Source organism: Photinus pyralis, unplaced genomic scaffold, assembly GCF_008802855.1.
Source record: "Photinus pyralis isolate 1611_PpyrPB1 unplaced genomic scaffold, Ppyr1.3 Ppyr1.4_LG2, whole genome shotgun sequence".
Lineage (NCBI taxonomy): Eukaryota > Metazoa > Arthropoda > Insecta > Coleoptera > Lampyridae > Photinus > Photinus pyralis.
The window spans coordinates 1,797,060-1,819,183 of NW_022170403.1; the positions used below are offsets into that span (position 1 = coordinate 1,797,060).

The following is a 22,124-nucleotide window of genomic DNA, read 5'->3' on the forward strand; positions in this document are numbered from 1 at the left end:
GCTAGCCTGGAAAAGGCCAGATACAATTATTTCTAATACAGGTGTAAATAAGGTGATTTCAATGAAGTATAATAAAAAGCATTTTTCAGTAGCTTTCCAACGATGTGTCACAAGTATGGGGTTGCCATTTAGGATTTTTGAAGAGGCGGACTGGGGAGCTAAAGGGGGGTCACTCATAACGACATTCTGGTTCACCCTTGATACCCCCGAAACGATATTACGTGATTTTCAATATCTTCTTTAGTTTGGAAAATATGACCGACTGCATAGTTTTAAAATTGACACCCCGTATTATAAGGGCATTGCCGAGGGAATTGCATAACTGTTGTATGCATTCAACTCGCTAACAATAAATAAAAAATACTTAGTTTAGCGTGTTTCATTTAGTACTAGAGGGTCGCGGTCATCAGATCCAGAAAAATAGGGGGTCGCGATTACAAAAAGGTTGAGAATCGCTGTTTTAAGCAATTATTGGAAATTAACTATACCTAATGAGTAGGTACTCGCTAACTGTTAATATAATAGTGTGCTGAAAGGTAAGATAAAAAATTCATTATTCAACTTAGTCCAATTAGGACAACCTTAGCTGTCGGTTATATTTACAGTGTAAGATAAACTTTAAGCAAATAGTGTTAAGAATTCCTGATTGTTTGTGTTTTATTAAACGAATGGAAGGGGAGCATTACACCTACATTGTACGGTATGATTAAATTAGGTACATTAATTGCAGATAAGCGGCTGTAGTGTATTATTAACAAAAGGTTTATACCGACTTGCCTATAGTTTTGGGAATATCTTTAGAGCTCGGTGTGCCTATTTGTGAACAATTTTCGTAAGTTTACGTGATCAAATTATAGACTACACCCAATCTTCGTCTGTCAATTAAAACATACAATTAAGAAACTTCTTAATCACTATATAACCAATTAATTTTAATTATCTGAAAGCGAAACGTAATAGCAATTCTGAAATAGTACGTTCTCAATTTTGCCTAGTGCAATAAGTACCAGTCTTTACCTAGTTTATTTAATAAACTTTATTAAATGGAGTATTTCTACCAAATGCCTGGCGATTTGCCTTACAGTTTATACAAATATGAGTGGGTCAACCTGGATATGATACTGGAAGACCCTTTTGTACAGCTGTTGGTAATATGCACTATTCGTACTGTCACGATTCAGTATTTGTAATTAGGTTTTTTTGTTTCAGCCACCAGAAAACGAATTGCAAAAAGGCGAACGTGTGATGTCCGAACACCAACTACGAATCCAACGCTCGCTACAAAAGCTTACTATCCCCGATTGGTATAAGCAATACCAAGTTCCCCGAGAGAACTTCATATTAAAGAAGACTGTCAATCGTGAACGATGGCCAGGGACATCGAGCAAAACACCTTCACTAAGTAGTTTGGGTTCAAGCAACCACTCTCCTCTGTTACTCAGTCCGACTCCCAATACACAACCGTTTGTCCGGTGGTCTACTTCTAAATTAAATTCGACAGCTTCATCGCCTTGTGCCTCGACGCGAAGTAGTTTTAATACTCGTCAACCAAACGGTTCCATATCACCCTCTTCCATCAGAAGTAGTTTTAATTATCGACAACCATACTTGGGTTGGCGGTCGCAGGAGCGCCTTGCTAAACCTAGAACACCTGCTGAACGGCTGGCAAGTTCGCTTCTTGTTCAAAATCAAAACCCGGCAGTCATTCAACCCGAAAGTCCCGAAATACAAACGTCTATTAAAGAAGTGACTTCGGCGATCGTTCATTACGTTAGCGGATTAAAACCTGAGCTATCCGCGAGTTCGGAGAATACGAAATCGAGAAGTAACTCTGTTAGTCCTCGAGGTAGCCAGAAACTTTGCTGGTTGGAGAGCTCGTTTGTAGGTTCGCGCCCTTTAGATGCCCCCGAAACGCCGGTAACCTTGGCCGAAAATCACAGTACCACTTCACCACCTTCGACTCTCAGACTCGAATTACAAAAGACGCATAACGGTGAGTCTATTCACGCTTAGTCAATGCCGTGCACCCGGTATGCTGTTCTGTAATATTAGATCTGTATTTATGTAAATATCGCTTTGTAATGTATCATAAGAGTCTAGAGCCATTTATTTATTTATTTAATACGTCTAATAATTATAAATATATCACCTCATGGTTTAACGTGATGTAAATTGTGACGGTTTTGATATAAATGTTCTATTGTGTTTCCTTTCACAAAAAACACATCTCGTATGTTTCAATTAGTAATTTGTGGAAAATATCATTTTCGATGGATTACGTTAATAAGTTAAGGTTCTAACATTTATAATTATGCGTGTTTTTCGTTGCAATAATATCTATTGTCGTTCTTGGTTCTCAGTGTATTTTTTATATTTGTAACTGTAATTTTTCATTTTGGGTACACGTTTTGCATGTGTAAGATTTTAATAAATTAAATAAATTGTTTTATTTTTGTTAACCGTTTTGTTTTTGTTTTGTTTGTAGGAATCCTTACGAAGTTAATTTTTTCTTGCAATCTTAAGTTATTTTACGCATGTGTGCACTGCTAGTAGCATATATCTAGTGATAATATTGACATGGGTGCGTTCATAAGATGCAACTGTTGTGGAACAGTTACCGATACGTCTTATAATAACTACGTCGCTACTTTTAAGCTCTTTACGGAGCAGTCGGCCATTTTTAGTAGCGCTACACATGTCAAAGTAGGGAACGTGACATAAGACTCAAACTGTTACTGATGCGCTACGGCTACGAGGTAGCGTAGCGGTAACTGTTGTGTCTTATGAACGAGCCCAATAAGTATCAAAATAAATTGCAGACATTTATTTCACATATGGACATATTCACTCCGTGTATTTAGACATGTAATGACAAACCATGGTGCCAAGTGCCAACAGTAAAGGAGTTTTTTCGTAGCAAACGAGTAACCAAAAGAATCTTTCTCTCTGGCAAAAGGCCAGGGATCACCTGATACACTGGAAGGTGGGAGGTAGGAATTCCTGCATTTCATTCAGTATATATACCTACTCCTAAAAATTGCTCTCTGTAACAATTCATATTCACGGGATAAACCGTCTCGGTCTTCCTTTTGGAGTACTGTTCTCTTCATTTTGATGTTCCCCATTCGTTTGATGTCTTAATTAAGTAAAATAGTAAAGGCGCAAAAGTGTTTGTAGAGAGTGGATGGATAGTTAAACATTAAAATTAATTAATTGGTAGACAATTTTTCACTCGACGCTTTTAGGTATACAGTAATATTTATTCAGAAGTAGAATATGGATTTACATGTATTGTTTTTCCCTATGTCTACTTTAAAAGCAAAATCACTTCTGAAGGGCGCCTAATTTTATGCAACTAAAATTACTTCTAAACAAATAAAGATCTGGTTGTTGGCGACATTTGAATATTGTTGCTTTGGCTTCCGTATTTTTATTTTCGTTCGTGTATTCAACTCGACAAAAGTTGATATTGTCAATTGGTAGAGTGCCGGTAACAGTTTAAGGAGCGTAAGCGATCTATTTTCTGTGAATCCAAAGCAATAATTCAAATTAATTATTATGCCAGCCATTTATTTGTTTTAAGAAGTTATTTTGGTTGTAAAAAATTAGGCGCTCTTCAAAAGAGATTTTGTCCTTTAAAAGTAGACATATAGAAAAACAAAACACGTAAATAAATCCCTAAATATAATATACTTCTAAATAAATATCACTGTGTATTTATGAATTTCTTTTATTGATCTGCAAATTTACAATCTACTTATTGAACAAGTAATTATAGTAAATGTTATATGGTTTTTTGCAGGTCATGTAGGGTGCCATGGCCATTGCCACTTTCCCCATATGTATTTTTCTACTACGAATTGTTATAGTAAATCATGTGGCCATAGTCGCTTCAGTCTTCTATCGACACCTAGGACCCTGGTTGCTTGATCAGCTGTCCTATTAGGAACTTAACAAGATATGATCACGCGCACGATCTCTTTGTCTCCGTTCCTCCGCTGACGTCAGCGCGTGACAAACTTTTGGCGCGACTATTAGTATAGTGCCTGAATGCCCGCATTTCGTTTTGTTTCCTTTAGTTTAATTCGTGAAATTTTGTGATTGTGTTACTGTACGGTTTATTTTAAGTACGAGTACATTCTACAATCATGGTGTACTGTGCAGTTGTAGATACCAATAATTAACAATAATAGAAACTCTGTCGAGCTGCTGGTATTTTAGCTTTCCAAATAATAAGGAAATTTGTCTGCGTCGGAAAAATTCCCGACTGCGTACCAGGAGCGAATTTAACACAACTAGCATAATTATCTGGAATTTATTAATCAGAAGGGCATTTCGATATGAGTATTTACCGAATAATCGCTGCAACGTAAATTTAAATTATCAATAATGATTGGTTTAATTTTAAAAAATAACGTATTTTCATATAGACCAAATTTTTAGGAGAATACTAGATAGTACCTATTTACTATCTTCTAGCATGCGAATAGTATTTTACATTATTAGCCAGGTAGGTGAGTTTTTACTGGCGATAGAGGTTACCTGGCGTATAATGTACAATATTTTTTTCACTACTAGCGTCTGATGACATGATTATTAACCTTTTTTCCACTTGTAAAGTAGGCTTTCTCGGCATTTGTTCAAAGTGGTTAATAATGTGGACATTATTAACTAGTAGTCAATAATGAGAACTGTCACGCTGTCACTTTTAGAAAACACAACCCGAAATTAATTGCCACCATCCGCCATTTCCAGAGAAATTACATACCTAAAATTATCACATTTTGAAAAAATTCGAACGAAATTACTCTTTGAAAATATCTCAATGACAGAACAAAATACGTCCTGTCTGATTTGTACTTCTACGTACTTGATTGACATGTTAAATTAAGAAACAACAAATTCTGTCCAACCGTTCACTTTCTTATCAATATAATATGTTAATTTAGAGGACTTCAAGAACTAGTAGTGAAAAAAATAGTATATATACCACGGTAGAGAAGTCTATTATTGCCTTCGCACCTTACACCCCTCGGCGCAAGCGCCTCGAGATGTAATCTTGGTGCTCAGGCAATAATACTGTACTTCTCTACCTTGATATATAATGTACTATTATTTGTTACTCATTTATAAACAATTGGTAAACGTAAACAATCAGTTCTAATTGATCTCGAAGAAATGTCTATACCGCATTATCCATGTAACAAGGCTTACGCACTAATTGTTGTTAATGAAATTGTCATACTAACTAGTAAAATTTTTACAGGTCAGCACATCGAGAAAGTAAAAATCTTTATTTGTTACTCAGTTGTAAACGTTGATTAACAAGACAAAACGCAAACGGGTAAACGTCATGTTTAAACGCTACTGACTTGTAAAACTGACAGCAGACCTGTAAAAATGTTACAAGTTAGTAATCTAGTAATTTCATTGGCCAGAATTAATGCGAAGTCTCTGTTACATGGATAACATGATATTTTAGACATTTCTTCAAGATCAATTTAAGAACTAATTATTTACTTTTACTATTGTTTACAAATGAGTAACAAATAAAATATTGTACATTATACGCCAGGTAATAGTTTTTACTGGCTCTAGGAGATGACAGGCTCGCCTGACGGCTCGCCAGTCAACTTCTCCTATCGCCAGTAAAAACTCACTTACCTGGCTAATAATGTAAAATACTATTTCTATTGATTAACAAATAAAAACCCTTTTCTCCACATTTATTTTTATAAAAATATGTGCTCTGTATTCGTCTATCAGCTGTCTGTCTCTAGTCTAAATAGCCAATTTAGAAGGTGGTTTTTATTACTCTATGACACCGAACTTACTTACCGTCAACGGAAAATATAAATTATTATTTATTAGCAATAAAAATCCTAACGAAATTACATTTAAAACCGTGCTTTGCCTGATGCCCCCATGCAAGTTTGTCACACGGTGACGTCATGCGCGACTCTGTTCGAAATTCATTCTGCTAGTGATCATATCTATTTGGGCGTGGGAGGCCTTTGCGCATCCCCATAATTGGATCCCATCCGTCCATATGGCCATGGGTATTAATATGATTTTGTGCAGTAGTATTTTGTTCGAATGGGAAAGTTGGGATCCTCTACCAATTATCCAGTTCATCTGTTTAGCTTTAATGTCAATCTGTTCTTTTAAGCAGCAGCTTCTCAAATATTTTGGACATTAAAGGCAGGAGACTGATTGGTCTGTAAGAGGAGGATTGTGTAGGTGATTTAACTATCACCCACATAGCATTCGATATCTTATGTATATGTTAACGGCAAATAGCGAAATCCGGCATTTTGCAAAATGCCTAGGCATTTCGCGAAATGACGAATGCAACAGTCAAAGTGAGAAACGGAGCTGCAGTTCGCACTTTGCCTGCCTTTCTTTAGGGATTTCGCGAAATGCCTAAACATGCAGGCAAAGTGCGAAGGATTCGTCAATCGTCATTTCCCACATATTGCGGATACAGCGTTGCCATTGGATGGTAAACGACGCGTACGATTGCGATGTTATTTAAGTACTCGCCAAATATTGCGCTCACGTTTAGACTGCATTTCATCTATGGCTTTTCTGTTGAGGCAAACTTTGGATTTACTGTGGAGAATATATCAGATGGGGGAAGGTACTAACGCGAAGGTTTTACGTTTGGCACCGCTGTACGCGCAATCTGTGGAAAATATCCGAGCATTCTCACTTTGCCTGAATGTTTAGGCATTTTGCGAAATCCCTAAAGAGAGGCAGGAGAAGTGCAAACTCGAGTTCCATTTATCACTTTGCCTGCTGCATTGGTCATTTCGCAAAATGCCTAGAGATTTTGCAAAATGCCGGATTTCGCAGTTTGCCGGTAACATATATATAGGTATTTAAATCCATAATGTACTTTTATGTATAAATCTTATTCCTCCTCACGAGGATCTTCTATGTATATACATGGGATTATATGGTATGTATACAGGGTGGTGCCTAGCGCGACGCAGCATAGGGATTTCAATGGTAATTTCTTTATAGTCAATTACTAGCTCCCCTAATCATTTTAGAGCAAAAGTCTAAATAGGTTTTTTTCAGAGAAAAAAATACTGCATCAGTTCATACTATTACCAAAGAGTATGGGTACTCTTTAATTGCTATTCATTTTACAATAAATCAGATATGCTTTGGAATTACTTAAAAAAACAGCGATAATTTTTAATTATTTGCCTTTGACGTATATTAAATTTGTACTTATTATTATAGTATAGTATTAGTTAATCATAAAACTATTTATCATGTATTTAACTGAAGAGAAAGAGAAAATGTTAAAGTGGTTTATTTATGCCCGCCAAGTAACGTCTTTACTTACTGTGAAGTAACCCAATCGACCGATTCCAAACAGTACCACAATAGACAGAATTGTGCACAAGTTTGAAAGAACAGGATCACTGCAAGTGCAATAACGTTCAAAATGTCCGTCAAAACCATCAGGAAAATGACAATACATTCAACGTTTTGGCTGCAGTAGCGGAAAATTCGAATATAAGTTTAAGAACAATTCTTTCTCAAATCAATTTCTTTTTCTTCGATTATGTACTCTGGTTCCGGAAAATGATACACAAATAGTATCTGATGCAGATGCAGCATTACATTCTCTAAAAAACATTATTATAGGTACCTACTCCATAGACGCTTTTTCTTTCGTCGGATAGTTGGAACAGAATTAAATATGAAAATTGTTCGACGTTAAACAACGATAGCTTAGATGCGATGCGCTTGTAGTTTGTTAAAAGATTCCAAAGCATCACTGATTTATAAAAATGTAATTTTTTATTTTGTCGATTTCTACGGTCTTGAAAAACGGATAATTATAAGTAATAGTATGACCAGATGCAGTATTTTTTTCTCAAAAAAAAACGTATTTAGACTTGCTCTAAAATAATTAGGGGAGCTAGTAATTGACTATAAAGAAATTACCATTGAAATCCCTATGCTGCGTCGCGCTAGGCACCACCCGGTATACTATGTATTATGTGAAGTCTGCCAAACTTATATCCTATGCACATACATCGGACATTTGCGACATACTTTTCCACATTCTATGGATATACAAAATCCCACGTGGAATGTGCATATTATATGCAATGTATATAGGTCTGCTATGTGGGCATGATAATCTGGGCGAATTTTCATTGGACAGGGAATTGAACGTAGGAGATTTGTATGTTAATAGGTAAAATTTACGCACTGTACAAAATAAATAGATACAGCGAGATTAGAGGGAAAAACTGAATTTCATGTTTTATATTTTTGCCGCTAAATGAAGCATCGTATCAAAAAAGTTCATACGACATAATATATTTTTGGGCAGTTCATTGAAATTTTGCAGTCTGCGCATCCGCGCATTTTATTTTTACTATGTGCGATGTGTTTGCATTTGCTAATGACATTTGTAGTTTTCGACGTTTAATACATGTGACATGTTTTTCTTTACATGGAAGCATCTATGGTTGAAAGTTCAAAGAAATATCTTCATAAATAAGGAAGTTGGCACTGACTGCGCATGCGTATATCTAATGTTTGCAATTAAGGTATCAGATATGTTTGCCTTTAACAGCAGCATTTGTGATTAAAATTTCAAAAAGATATCTTGATAAATTTGATACTGCGCATGCGCACATTAACGTGGTGTGTAAAATATGCGATACGTTTCCTTTCGCTAAAAGCATCTTTGGTTAAAATTTCAAAGAAATATCTCCACAATAAGAAGTTATCATAGCGCAGTTTGCGCATACACACATCTGATTTTTACTACATGCGATATGTTTTCCTTTACTAGAAGTATCTCTGGTCAAAATTTCAACAAAACATTTAAGAAATAAGAAACTTGATATTGAGGAGTTTAATCGTCATGATTTTCCTGGATCCAGGTGCCAGAGCTATACGCTACCGACCGAATGCAAAAAGAACGAATTAAATATCTTGAAACAGTAGGAGTAGTTAAGGCCTCGGACGGACAGAGAAATTGGCTGCAATAGCGCACCCAACTTCGTTGCAAAATGCGCTAAAAATGGATACTGTTCTGCTGAACATACATTTTGCTTGTTGCCAATAGAATATAAAGTAACGTATTCTTGACTTTTCTGTTTACCTTTACAGGTATTTCGGCTAGATGTGGAAGCTTTTATAGTAAAAAAGTAAATAAATTGGATGCACATGATATTTCCGATCATTGCGTCACTACTTGCACAATTCAAGTGGAAATCTTACCACCTACGTGTACGGTAAGCACATTTCGCAACCTTAAAAACATTAATTACAATCAATTCAGAGATGATTTAAGTTCCATCCCCTGGCGAAATATTTACCAAATCCATAATATAGATATCAAAATTGACTTTCTTGTGGATAGCATAGAAACTCTCTTGGATTTACATGCTCCACGTGTTACAGTGCGATATAAAAAACCACACTTCTCACCATGGGTAACGGACAACATCAAAATTATGATGGGCCTCCGTGATCAAGTCTTATCCAGCTTTAAAAACACGAAAGACATAGCACAATGGAACCATTATAAGGTATTAAGAAATGCAGTTACAAACGCCATAAGACACGAAAAAAAAGCTTATTTGAACACATCATTTGCAGAAAATGCTAATTCCATCTGGAAAAACGTCTCTCTTTTGAACATGTTAAATAAAGACAAACATAAATCACTCCCGAATAACTTATCTGATGAAAATGAAATTAATGCATATTTTATAGACTGCGTTCCAAAAGTTGAGACTAATGACCAGAATACTGAACTTCTTTATACTGGCGAAAGCAGAGGTCCGGCTAAAACACTAAAATTTAAAACAGTTGAGGAGGTAGAAGTGTTACACGTCATAGACTCAATAAAAACAAATGCTACTGGTGTTGATGGAATTAACATTCACATCATTAAACTGTGCGTACCCCTTATACTCCCTGTAATAACTCACATTATAAATTTTTGCATAAAGTATTCTGTGTTTCCATCACAATGGAAACAGGCCCTCGTCATTCCATTACCAAAAATTAACAAACCTAGTGAGCTGAAAGACCTGAGACCCATAAGTATACTCCCAACGCTCTCAAAAATATTTGAAAAACTTGTAGAAAAACAACTCCGGAAATACATTGAAAGTAATAACGTGTTGCCAGTAAATCAATCCGGATTTAGGCGCGGATACAGCTGTAGCACAGCCTTGCTAAGCATTACAGATGACATTATATTAGCAACAGATCAAAAAAGACTTACTATTATGGTGCTCTTAGACTTCTCAAAAGCCTTTGACACAGTCGACCATGAGGTCCTACTAGCTATACTGCGTCATGTTGGATTAGAAGTGTGCGCAATTGAATTAATAAAAAACTATCTGTCCCGCCGAAGTCAATCCGTAATTGTAAATAACCAACGGTCTCAGTTTTTGGAATTAAAATCCGGTGTCCCCCAGGGCGCTATTCTAAGCCCAATACTTTTCTCAATCTATACCTCACAATTGATAAATGTTATCGAGTCATGTGTCTGTCATTTTTACGCCGATGACTCACAGCTGTACTTGAGCTTTGCACCCGAAGATGTTGATCATGCATGTAAGTTAATTAATAAAGATCTAAGCAAACTCAGCAAATTCTGTAAAGATCATAAACTAATACTGAATCCTAACAAGTGCGGTGTTATACTATTTGGTAGAAGTGACGATAGGCAAAGAATAATCAACAATATCGACATTAAAATAAATGGCGAAAGTATTGCAATTATGCAAACAGCTAAAAACCTCGGTCTAACACTAGACCACACTCTTCGTTATAAACAGCATATCTCTAAATGTATACAAAATGCTTACTGTAGTATGCGTTTAATTTATCAAAATAGGTACATTCTGAATCGGAAAATTACGGAAAATTAAAACACTTTTATGCCATTCCCTGGTGTTGTCTAAATTCGATTATTGTGATACAGTATATGGGCCTTGTCTAGATTCGCGAGACATTGCACGAATACAAAAAATTCAAAATACTTGTCTACGCTTAATATTTAACATTAAAAAGTACCTATCACAGAATCTCCCATAAACTAATAGAAGTCGATTGGCTAAACATGCTCAACCGTCGAAAACTACACATGCTGTGTTTGTATCACAAAATAATTTCAACCAAAACGCCACCATACTTACCTATACAACAAAATAACTTACCGCACGGACGTACACCACCTGAACTTGAGATTTAGAGGCAAGTTAAGTATACCAGTCATTAAAACAGAACTAGGGCGCAGATCATTTTCCTACTGCATTGCACATTATTACAACGATCTCTCTGATAATCTCAAGTTGTTACCTTTATCCAGGTTTCGGAAGAAAGTAAAAGAACACCTAAGTACTAGTGCTACAAAGTCGAACACATAAAAGCAAACATTTCCATCTCTTTCTTGCATTTGTTTTTTTTTTTTCCATGATGATTATGTTATAGTAAGTTTAAGTTTAAAGCTGTATTTGTACATTTTTAGTATGCCACCAACGAGGTTAAGTGTAAGAGCAGCTAAGAAGAATTACTTCGAAGCTGAACTTCGCCTCAAATTTTCTATTAATTTAATGTATTTTTTTTTTTCTGAGTGAGACAATAAAGTTAAAGTTAATTTCCGCCCTTGTTGATACATTGTTCTATAAAATATTCAGTTTCGCTAAATATAAAATAATGAAATAATCTTCGATAAATAGAGCTTGGAGCGTTGCAAAGTTTCAGATAGTTACAGGGGCGAAGAAAATGGTGCAATTTTTTATATAATTTGAAATAAAAGAGATAAGATTTTAGGGGCCAAAAATTCACCGACGTCGGAAGTGAATAACGGTGGGGGGGGGGGCAAAAATCAGCAATCATGGAGTCTGAAAGATCCCTCCTATGCAAAATTGTGTCCGAATTAATGCAAAGCAGTGGGTTTTTTAAATGATCCTGAAACCTGTTTAGTTAATCAATCAAATAATGTATTTTTGAAAGAAAAGTTTTGAAAAAAATTTAAAAAAAGTGTCGGAGGATGTCTAGTTATATGCAACTGAGCAACTCAGAGATACCTACTTAACTCGATTGAGAAAACCATAGCCATAGATCACTAATATTTTATTTAAAAAATGATGAAGAACTAGAACATACAAAAGTTACAAAAATTTTGTTCCTATTTACTGCACTATTGTAAAGAAAAGCAAGTATAAAAAATTAAATATATCCAAAAATCTTCCGCTTTTCCGCAGTTTTGCTGGCAAATTCTTTCAATATATCCTTTCTACTTCTACACTTTTTGTAATGCATGTATGCAGTAGAAGATGTGTTAGTCGCTTTTGAGTGATTTATCGACTCATTCTTGAGAGGGGGCGCGGCCCTCCTTGTGTAAAAACTGAGGGGGCGAGTCGCCGCCTCTGACCCATACTTCCGAGGTCGCTGCAAAAATTACACCTTTTGTGCTACAATATAGGTACTTAATGATTTAGCCTGCTTTGCTGCTGTTGCTACATAAAATCCGCATGCGCACAGCGCTTTCATATATTGAAACCATGTATTACCTACCTATTTTAAAGAGCCACTTCTGCTAAATGCAATTGTGTAGATATCTCAAAAACACATATGGGTTACACAAAACCATCACCGAGTTCAACTACTTTGGAAGACGTATTAGATTCGCTCCTCGGACTTCCACCATCAACTCGTGCACCAAGTCCAAGCCACCAAGGTAGGAGACATATGTAAGTTTAATTACAGGTTTTTCTACATGATGGCACTTCTTCACATCAGCCTTCAACACGTTTCATTTATAAAAAAATTGTGGCGCTGCATTAAATTTCAGTAGTGTTAGTGCTAGATGATCTTATCATAAAGTGCTTCTATCAATGGAAACCATTGTTCATCTCTGTGATTCTAATAGATAATTTTTCATAATTCCTTAACCTTCCCCATAGAGTTGTTAATATACTAACCAATATTTTTTCTAGAGACAGTGTCAGCTAATACAAGCCCTAGTCACATAGGCGAAGAATCCAGAGCTGCAGAACAATTTAGGAGGCGAAGTGAAGGTAGTGAGCCGGTGAATCATCCTCCAACGGTGCAAAGACGGGTCAGTTTTCATTCCTCCCCTGTATTAAGATGTCGTTATTCACGATGCAGTAAAGTGGTGTCAACAGCGAGTAAAGAAGCGCGTTCGTTTAAAAATTGTCATAATTGTTCCTATATCTATTGTTCTAAAGCGTGTCGCCGCGCACATTGGGAAAAGCACAGAAAAAGTTGCTTATTTTCGAGAGTGGGAACTTTATGCAGGCAGGTATTAGCGGCTTCAAAGGAACAAAGCGATACTCTTCTTCAAGTTTCCCTTATCGCCCGTCGGGGTTATTTATCACACGGCCAAGGTGCAGTAAAGTGCTTCTTTCCCTGTCCAGAGGCAGCGGAAAAATTTTTAACCGTAGGGTTGCCATTCTTTGGTGAATTAACTTATGTGAGATGGACAGATCTACTTCCGACTGAAATGGGACCACAAATGTACGCGGAATTAATGAAAATGTGCAAAAGTTATAATCCAGACACCAAACTCGTTTTATATGTCACTGTATGTGTAGTTTCGGAAGTACCCACCACAGGCGCGGTGAAATGGGAAAGGCAATTAGTGTCGCGATGTGCAAAAATGAGACTAAGCAAAGATGTACCCATCCCTGAACGAGATAATACAGAGAATTTGGAAACATTAGTTTTAACTTGTTCTCCCACGCGAGATGTGAAATCACGCGAACACGTGTTTAGCAACATACAAAATCAACTCAAGGTTCGTGGCGTATCTCTTCGAAAACAATATCCAGAAATATATCAACAGTTGTGCATGTATGTCGAAGGGAAATGTACCAAATTTACTCCAGTAACGGTGCATCCGAAAGATGACATTACTGGTAAAAGCTTTATGTGCATAATCATGCTAGACTCTGATCCGGAGGGTGTAAGGCAAGTTTCTGCAGCCGGGATTCCCGTAAATACCATCAATCTTCTTCACAATTGGCGTCACCTACAAGATATTTCCTTTGGCGACGTGTAAACTGAAACATACAAACTTTTGATAATAAAAATGGCACCAAATGCCCCTTCTCCTGTGATCTGTTGTACAGCTTGTTGTTAACCATCTGCAAATTTTAATTGTTACATCATATAGTGTTGTTTTATGAACTTATAGATTTTTTGATTATTAAATACCTATGTAGGATAGCTATATATATAATTGTAAAACGGACGTATTTGCTCACAAGCGTATCGACTGATTCTTTTATTACACCCAAATTGGTTTGTTATTTATAAGTAACGTGTTGTAAATTCGAAATTAGTAACGGACAATCTTTATCTGTATTATCGAAATTTTCCAAACTTTCTCATTGTTCGTAGTTTTAGTTTAAACTATGCTCGATATATACAACCTGTTGCTTTTTGATGCAATAACTTAAGAATATTATAAAATTACGTTTAACGTTGTACCTAAGGTTAATAAAAACATAACACCACATGAGATATGTCCAGTGTTAGATACTACTATGTTCAGATACTGAGTGCTCCATTACTATGATGATCTACTTATTTTGCCAGCAATAATTCATATTTCAAGAAAGTTAAATTACTTATTCATTGATGACACTGACAGCAGAAATGGAGGACCCAGAGTTTCTGACCCTGAACTCACCTTTATGTTAGGGTGAGCAATGCATGTACTAATACTATAAGAACCTAATTCTAAAAATAACATCAATAGAATACTTTAAACATGGTTTCATTGTATTTTCAAATTCTATATAATAGATACCACCCATGGTGGTATCACCTTTTAGTTATGGAGTAAAATTTTTTCAAGCGTACCGCTAGTATACCTACCTATGCGATGTTTTACTATTAAAATTTTATTAAATAATGGAATAACTTACAACACTTTTTATGGGTTTCTTAGATGAATAAACTAAACAAATATAGAAAACGAGCTCCTGGGTATGGCTATAGCGAGGGCTATAGCATGTGCAAAACCAAATTTTAAACCTGATGTTAGTTTTGCTTTTATTTAAAGTGTATAAGTATGAAATTTCATTTAATTGCTTTCATACATAAGAAAGTTGGTATTGCACATCCTACGCAAAACCAAAGTTGGAAAATGGCGCTACATTTTCTTTTATTCCAAGTGGCTATGTATCAAATTTCATTTAAATACTTTCATAAATAAAAAAGTTTGCAATTCGGTTTATAAATGGTCGAGATGCGAAAAGGGCACTGTGAAAGTTGATCGAATAGGCTCAATTTTTGGAATTGCGTCTTATATGGCTAAAGGTATAGGTACGCATTTGAATTTCATGCAATTGGGTTTATAACTCACGGAGATGTCAAAAGGGCCTTCCTTATTTTTTGGGCTACATTGCCAATTCACGAACTCCGATCTACAAATTTGATAAAGAATTCGATTGAAGGTAGTTGGGTTTCTTGTTTTTGGGGGAGAGGTGTAATGTTTGCTAATTTCCAGTCGACTGGAAATGCATCGGTTCTCAAGCAACTGTTCATTAGGTAGGTAAGTCATATACGGCGAATTCTTGTATACAGGATATTCACAGTAAGTCAAACAATGATCTGATATGTGGTGCATGGGAACTACTCCAACTGTATCTACATCAATATCTGATGGGACAGTAATAAGATCAAGTGCAGTAGTTGAAATCGCTTTACTTACCCTTGTAGGCTCTTGAACTAACCAGGGTTAGTAGAAAGAGTAGGGGCCTCCTAACTTTAGAGAAACGCGTCATCGAGAATCCGGAAGTCCCATTTTATTGGTCTACTTTTTTTTACGGGCCATATACAAAAATAAAGTTGATAATGATTTCTCCGAAATGAAACGTCTCAACGTCTCTTGTAAAACTCAATAAGTGACAATGAGAAAATGTTTTTTTTTGTATCTGCTCAAATAACATAAGAAAAGAATAAAAACGAAATCAACAAATTTCTTGGCTCTAATTTGACAATCTTCTATGGTTTCTTCATCTGGGACACAGTGTATAGCTGCACTTCACCCAAAAGTTGTGCTAACGACGGGTTATCCGTAGGTACCTACTCTTTTATCAATTAAAATGTTATCATCTGCAGCTGCCAGAAGAGCATTAGGTATTAATATATTTATGTTTAAATTTAATATTTTTCACTAAAAGGATTAACTTTTCTTCACTTTACAATATTATTTCATTACTTCAATGACCCCGTAGGGTCAAACCAAGGAGCTCAGCCGCTTTTTTAGATCCGTTGTAGAGGTTTATGGTTATTTACTCTTTGGTACAGAACCATTGAAGATTCAGATTTATCATTCAATGACAGAACTTAAAATGCTTGGATCAGAGTGACCGTGGAAATTTATAACTAACTGAAATGTCGGCTTCCAGCAGCAGACTAAATGTCGGTCCGTCAAGGACTTCCGGCTATTTGCCTGCCGACAGACCGAGTTATTTGTGCAGCTAACGTCAAAAGCTTTAATTTGGTACCACATACGACCTGCTTCTTTTAAAAGTAATGATTTCTTATTAAATATAATACAAATAAACAATTGAATTTGTTTACCTTCCGGCTAAATGCGGTCCGACAGACCGAGCATTTCGTGTATGGTCACCTCCAATACTTGTTCATGTATACGTTTTGTGCTGCTATTTGAATGGTAATGGTTTACGTCGCGGGCTCTAAAGGCGGGTCCACATCAAGCGCGCCGATCCGCGCCGTGCCGCGCCAAATAAATCGCCTGCGAACGTTGTGGCGCTTTCAATGTGGACGGGTTACCGCGCACAAACGCACAACAACAAGCACGAACAAACGTTCGCAAACATTATCCACTTGTTGTCGGTACATCAAAAAAATTGCGTGTTTGTGCGCGTTCGATTTGGACGAGATGATCACCTATTTACGAATTGAACAAACGCACAAAACTTGTGGAACCTTTACAAGCATAGCCAAACGTGCGCGCATTTGCTCTGTTCAGACAATTCTCCAAACATACACGAATTTTGTTCGAAAACGTTTGGCACGGCACGCGCGGACCGCGCGCTTGATGTGACCCGCCTTTAGACTATACCTTTGAATATAAAATTAGGAAGAAGTCTAGCCTAATGGGAACTTGTGGATCCGTGACAATCGCAGGAGAGGTAAGGTGTACCTCTCCCACTTTTATAATAATATAAACCGATACAACGAAATATCGAAGGATCCTCAGTATTACAATCACTTTTAACGACAATTTATTTTAATCTTACAAAATACATTTTATAGTTAACAAAAATGCATCAAATTCATGTCTTGGGCTTTGAGATAATGCTCTTGGTTTTTTTCCCAACGATCTTGGTGCATAAATAACGATTTTGACATGTTTTGATCAAAATCCATGTGGTCCATAAAAATAGATCAAATTCATGTTTAGATCATTGAGATAATGCTCTTGATCTTTTTCCCAACGATCTTGGTGCATAAATAACGATTTTGACATGTTTTGATCAAAATCCACGTTTTCGCCAAAAATTCATCAAATTCGTGTCTTGGGCATTGAGATAATGCGCTTAGTCTTTTTCCCAACGCTCTTGGTGCATAAATAACGATTTTGACATGTTTTGATCAAAATCCACGTGGTCGCCAAAAATGCATCAAATTCATGTCTTGGGCATTGAGATAATGCGCCTAGTCTTTTCCCAACGATCTTGGTGCATAAATAACGATTTTGACATGTTTTGATCAAAATCCACGTGGTCGCCAAAAATGCATCAAATTCATGTCTTGGGCATTGAGATAATGCGCGTAGTCTTTTTCCCAACGATTTTGGTGCATAATTAACGATTTTGACATATTTTGATCAAAATCCATGTGGCCTCAGAAAAATAATTTAACATTTTTGAATCACACACATGCGGTTATCAAACGTGCACGTTATCAACTCTTTCAGCATCAAGATAATGCGTTTGAAAGCTTTTACAACTCTAAATTCATGTGTAAAGAATAATTTTGGGTACATTTTGCTCTAAAACTTTTGACCGAGACCACAGAGAAGAGTTATATTGAATTGTTACACATCTAAGAGTCATAGGGAATAATCTAGCGAAAGTCCGAACTCGATACATGACCTAGGGAATGAAATATGTTAATTTTTATTATATTGAGTTCGCAGTTTTTCCTGTTCCCGATTCACTCGAAGTCGTATAACTTTTGTTCCTGTTGAACCAGCTTCCTGAAAATCAATAGCGTCCGTTCTTAATGTCCAACGTACCCGTATACCAAATTTCAACACAATCGGCCACTTTTAAAAAGAGTTAGAGCGCACACGGACGGACGGACGGACGGACGGACGGACGGACGGACGGACGGACGGACGACAATACAAAACTATAAAGGATCTGAGGATCCTTAATAATCGGTTTTAGAGCGAATATTATGCTCCGAATTGCGTTTGCAGTTTGCACTGAAGATTTCAATACTGTAATCTTTTGTTGGTACGTATACTAGTCGCGCGCACTTTAAATGAAAACGCTGCCGATACCAATTGGGATACAAAAAATTTCATAGAACAAAAATTGTAGACAATTAAATTTACTATAAAAAAGTCCGCGACGGCATATATCTATCTTTAATCGTTTAGCCATATCAACCATTTAAAGTTGCACATCTTGATTGCGTTGGCATTCATAGTATCTTTGATTGCTTATCATATATTAAGGGTTGAAGATACATATATGCCATCGCGGACTTTTTTGTAGGAAATTAAATTCTCTACAATTTATCTTTTATAACTTTTTTTGTATCTCTTTTTGTTTTCTCAGCGTTTGTAAAAAAATGTACGCACATCTTAATTTTGAACTTTTAATAAACTTTTTAGTTAAAAAAGAATCTGGCGTAGGTACGACTCGAACCCTTGACCTACATGTTGTTATAATTTCAGGTGCTTTTGGGGGTTCCGGTTGGGATGATCGAAGCGTTGTAAAAATTGAAACTGTCGTTATTTTTTTGCCATTCTGCTCAAAGCGCAAGGGAAATATGCGAAAATGGGAAATGAAAAAAACGATGTTCTTATTTTTATTTTTATTATTAGTGCAATTCACATATTATCGAGCTCCTTGCCTGTATAATAAGGAAGGCCCTTTTGACATCTACGTGAGTTATGAAGTGAATTGCATGAAATTCAATATGGGCATAGCTTTAGCAATATAATACGCAATGGCAAAAGTTGAGCCTAATCGATTCAAAATGCATAGTGCTCTTTTGGTATCTCGGCCATATATGAACCGAATTGCAAACTTTTTTAAATTTAGAAATGTATTTAAATTACATTTGATACCTACGTATGCACTTGGAATAAAAGCAAATGTAACGCCATTTTCAAAATTTGGTTTTGCGCATGCGCAGTGCCAACTTATTTATTTATGAACATAACAGGTTACCCCAATAACAATGTTCATGTATTGTTAATAAAAAAACTATTCGAAAACATAAAGAATATAAAGAATATATGTTAAGTTGGTAAAAAAAACAAAAGAAAAAAAAAGAAAAAATGCTGTGAAAAATTTTTTCCAGTCCTTGGATATTGTCACACGATCTTTCAAACTGTCTTAGGGCAAATCTAACACCAGGTTCAATTTGGTTTTGCACAATGCACATACTATAGCCATACCCAAGAGCTCGTTTGCTATATTTTTTACACAGATATTTTTACCCATACTAATAATACACTATCAGAAGGGCGTGAAGCAAAGCCCTATAATTCATCAAAAGTACGGTTTGGGCTGGATGTCATTTCACTCAACAAAACCAAATGTACTCTATGTAAAAAAATCCGCTGAATCTGAAAATCATAATCCCCTGGCCGGAAACTCCCGAAATATATTGTTATACAGAAAAAATGAAGAAAAAAATGGGAAAATGTTTTTTTTCGCATTTGACTGACGTTAACTATCGCCCCGAGTGAAAAAATGAAGAGAAGTGATATTTTTTATGAACTTTTCCATTTTTTTTTCCGGTGAGGTATTCAAGTAAATTTGTTTAGAATCGAATTGTCTATGTAGACCATACACTTAGTGTGGAACGTTCATTCTTAATTGTTATTGTTTTTATGGAGAAATATAAAAAAACGCATTTCCGAAAATTAACAATCTGTTATCACTGAGTAAAATTCATCATTCATATTTGGTCCCTTCTTTTGATAACAAAACAATACGACAAACCCGATCACCGTAGGTAGGTATTATAGTCATTGATTAAATAAACAAACAAATTGGATAAGTCTCATAACGTTCTAAATTTTTGTACAGATGGTGGAACCCCAAAGCAACCTTTTCCTAATGTTGTCTCGATGATTTCTGCAAATTGACGGACGGATTTCGACGTATTTTTTTTTAATATTAGGTACATTTTCCGAGAGGTTTCTGTTCGCCTATTATGGAGATTTCTTGTTATATTTCGGAAATTATTCCATTTGTTAACTAGCAAAAGTCTTCGGATTTTCCAAAAAAAAATTTGATAGTCCGTCGATTTGCAAGAATCATCGGGACAATTGTTGGAAACGGTTTGCTTAGGGTTCCACTAGCGGAAATAATTGGGGGAGAATCTGGGAGTCACCCACCTTGAAAGACAAAGCATGGATTTTTTAATTTGTATTTTTAATTAATCAATGACTATGATATCTACGGTGATCGGGTGATCGGTTGCCGTATTGTTCCGTTATCAAGCTACGGATAATATAAAAGATAGGATGAATTTTGATTAGTAACAGATTGTTAATTTTCGGGATTACTTTTTTTATATCTTTCCATAAAAAAGCAATAACTTTTGAAAATGAATGTTCCATACCAACTGTATCTTATAGAAAATTCGATTCTAATCAAATTTATTTCTCTTCATTTTCTCTCAGAGCAATAGATAACGAGATAATTGAAGTCAAATGCAAAAAAGACGAAATTTTCCCATTCTTTCTTTCTTTTTTTACGTTTTATAACAATTATACAGGGTCCTATAACACTGCGTCGGTCTTTTCTAGTTCATACCTGGTAAAAAATAGCAAAAAATCTTTTGTGCAAATGTCAACTATAGAATGTTATGCATATACAGAAATTATTTTTGAATGTACAGAGTGTCTCATGTTTACGGTGTCAATACACAGCTGATTTTTTTAAATGGAACAGTATGTTTATTTTTAGCGAATTCGATGTCATTTTTTAACCTCTGCAGGCCAAATTATTAATTTTTTTTCGAATAATTCTCTATAAACCAACCCCACTTTGATAAATCGTAGCGACCTTGATTTTAAAGTTAAGAAATAGAAATCAATAATTTTAATTCGAATAAAAGGCAACACAAAAAAATTGTAAAATTTCTAGATTTCAAAGTGCTATAACTATTTTTATTCAAATGGAACTACCACTATTTTGTTTCTCTATTCGATGGTCTGTTGTGCGCTCTTCAATTCTTAGAAGGGATATCCTGTGCCTGAACCCCGTAGTTTTTAAGTTATTCAATATTTTTCACTACGCAGTTGCACATTAATAAATTACATGTTTATAAACAGGAGTAAACCGTGATAATAAAAAAACCAAAGAATGCCAAATAGTAAACAAGTGCCATAAATTAATTGTTTGCTGCAAGTGTAGGTACTCATTATTTCCTAGTAAAATAAGATTTTTTAAAAAGACTAGTTCGAAATTCGCCTTTTTAATTAATCTTATTTTACTACGAAATAGGGAGCACATTAATTGGAGCAGATAATTTACTTGTGACACTTGCTTACTGGAATTCTATTGGTTTCTATTTCTATTATCATGGCTTACTCGATCCTGTTTATAAACATTAAACATGTAATTCATTATTGTTTTGTGAAAAATATTGAATAACCTAAAAATTAGGGGGTTTAGGCACAGGAGACTCCTTATAAAACTTAAATAGCACACAAAACCCTATCGAATAGAGAAATAAAATAGTGGTAAGAAAACATTGAATCGTACCATAAAATTTCTCACAACCTTTGAATTTAAGATTCAGTCACAAAACGAAAGGTACCCACATTTACTTTCAAACGCCGTGAAAACGAAACTTCGTACAGAAAA

General features: G+C 35.6%; 1 protein-coding gene across 1 annotated transcript in view; it reads left to right on the forward strand.

Annotated features, from left to right (window-relative positions):
- Positions 1–14,773, forward strand: part of LOC116163058 — an 87,933-nt gene extending 73,160 nt beyond the window's left edge. Inside the window, exons 5-7 of the mRNA XM_031476898.1 lie at positions 1,210–1,993; positions 12,617–12,739; positions 12,999–14,773. Coding sequence (XP_031332758.1) covers positions 1,210–1,993; positions 12,617–12,739; positions 12,999–14,083 — 1,992 coding nt within the window. The 3' untranslated portion in view covers positions 14,084–14,773. The remainder of the gene's footprint in view (positions 1–1,209; positions 1,994–12,616; positions 12,740–12,998) is intronic.
- Positions 14,774–22,124: the final 7,351 nt, after the last annotated feature.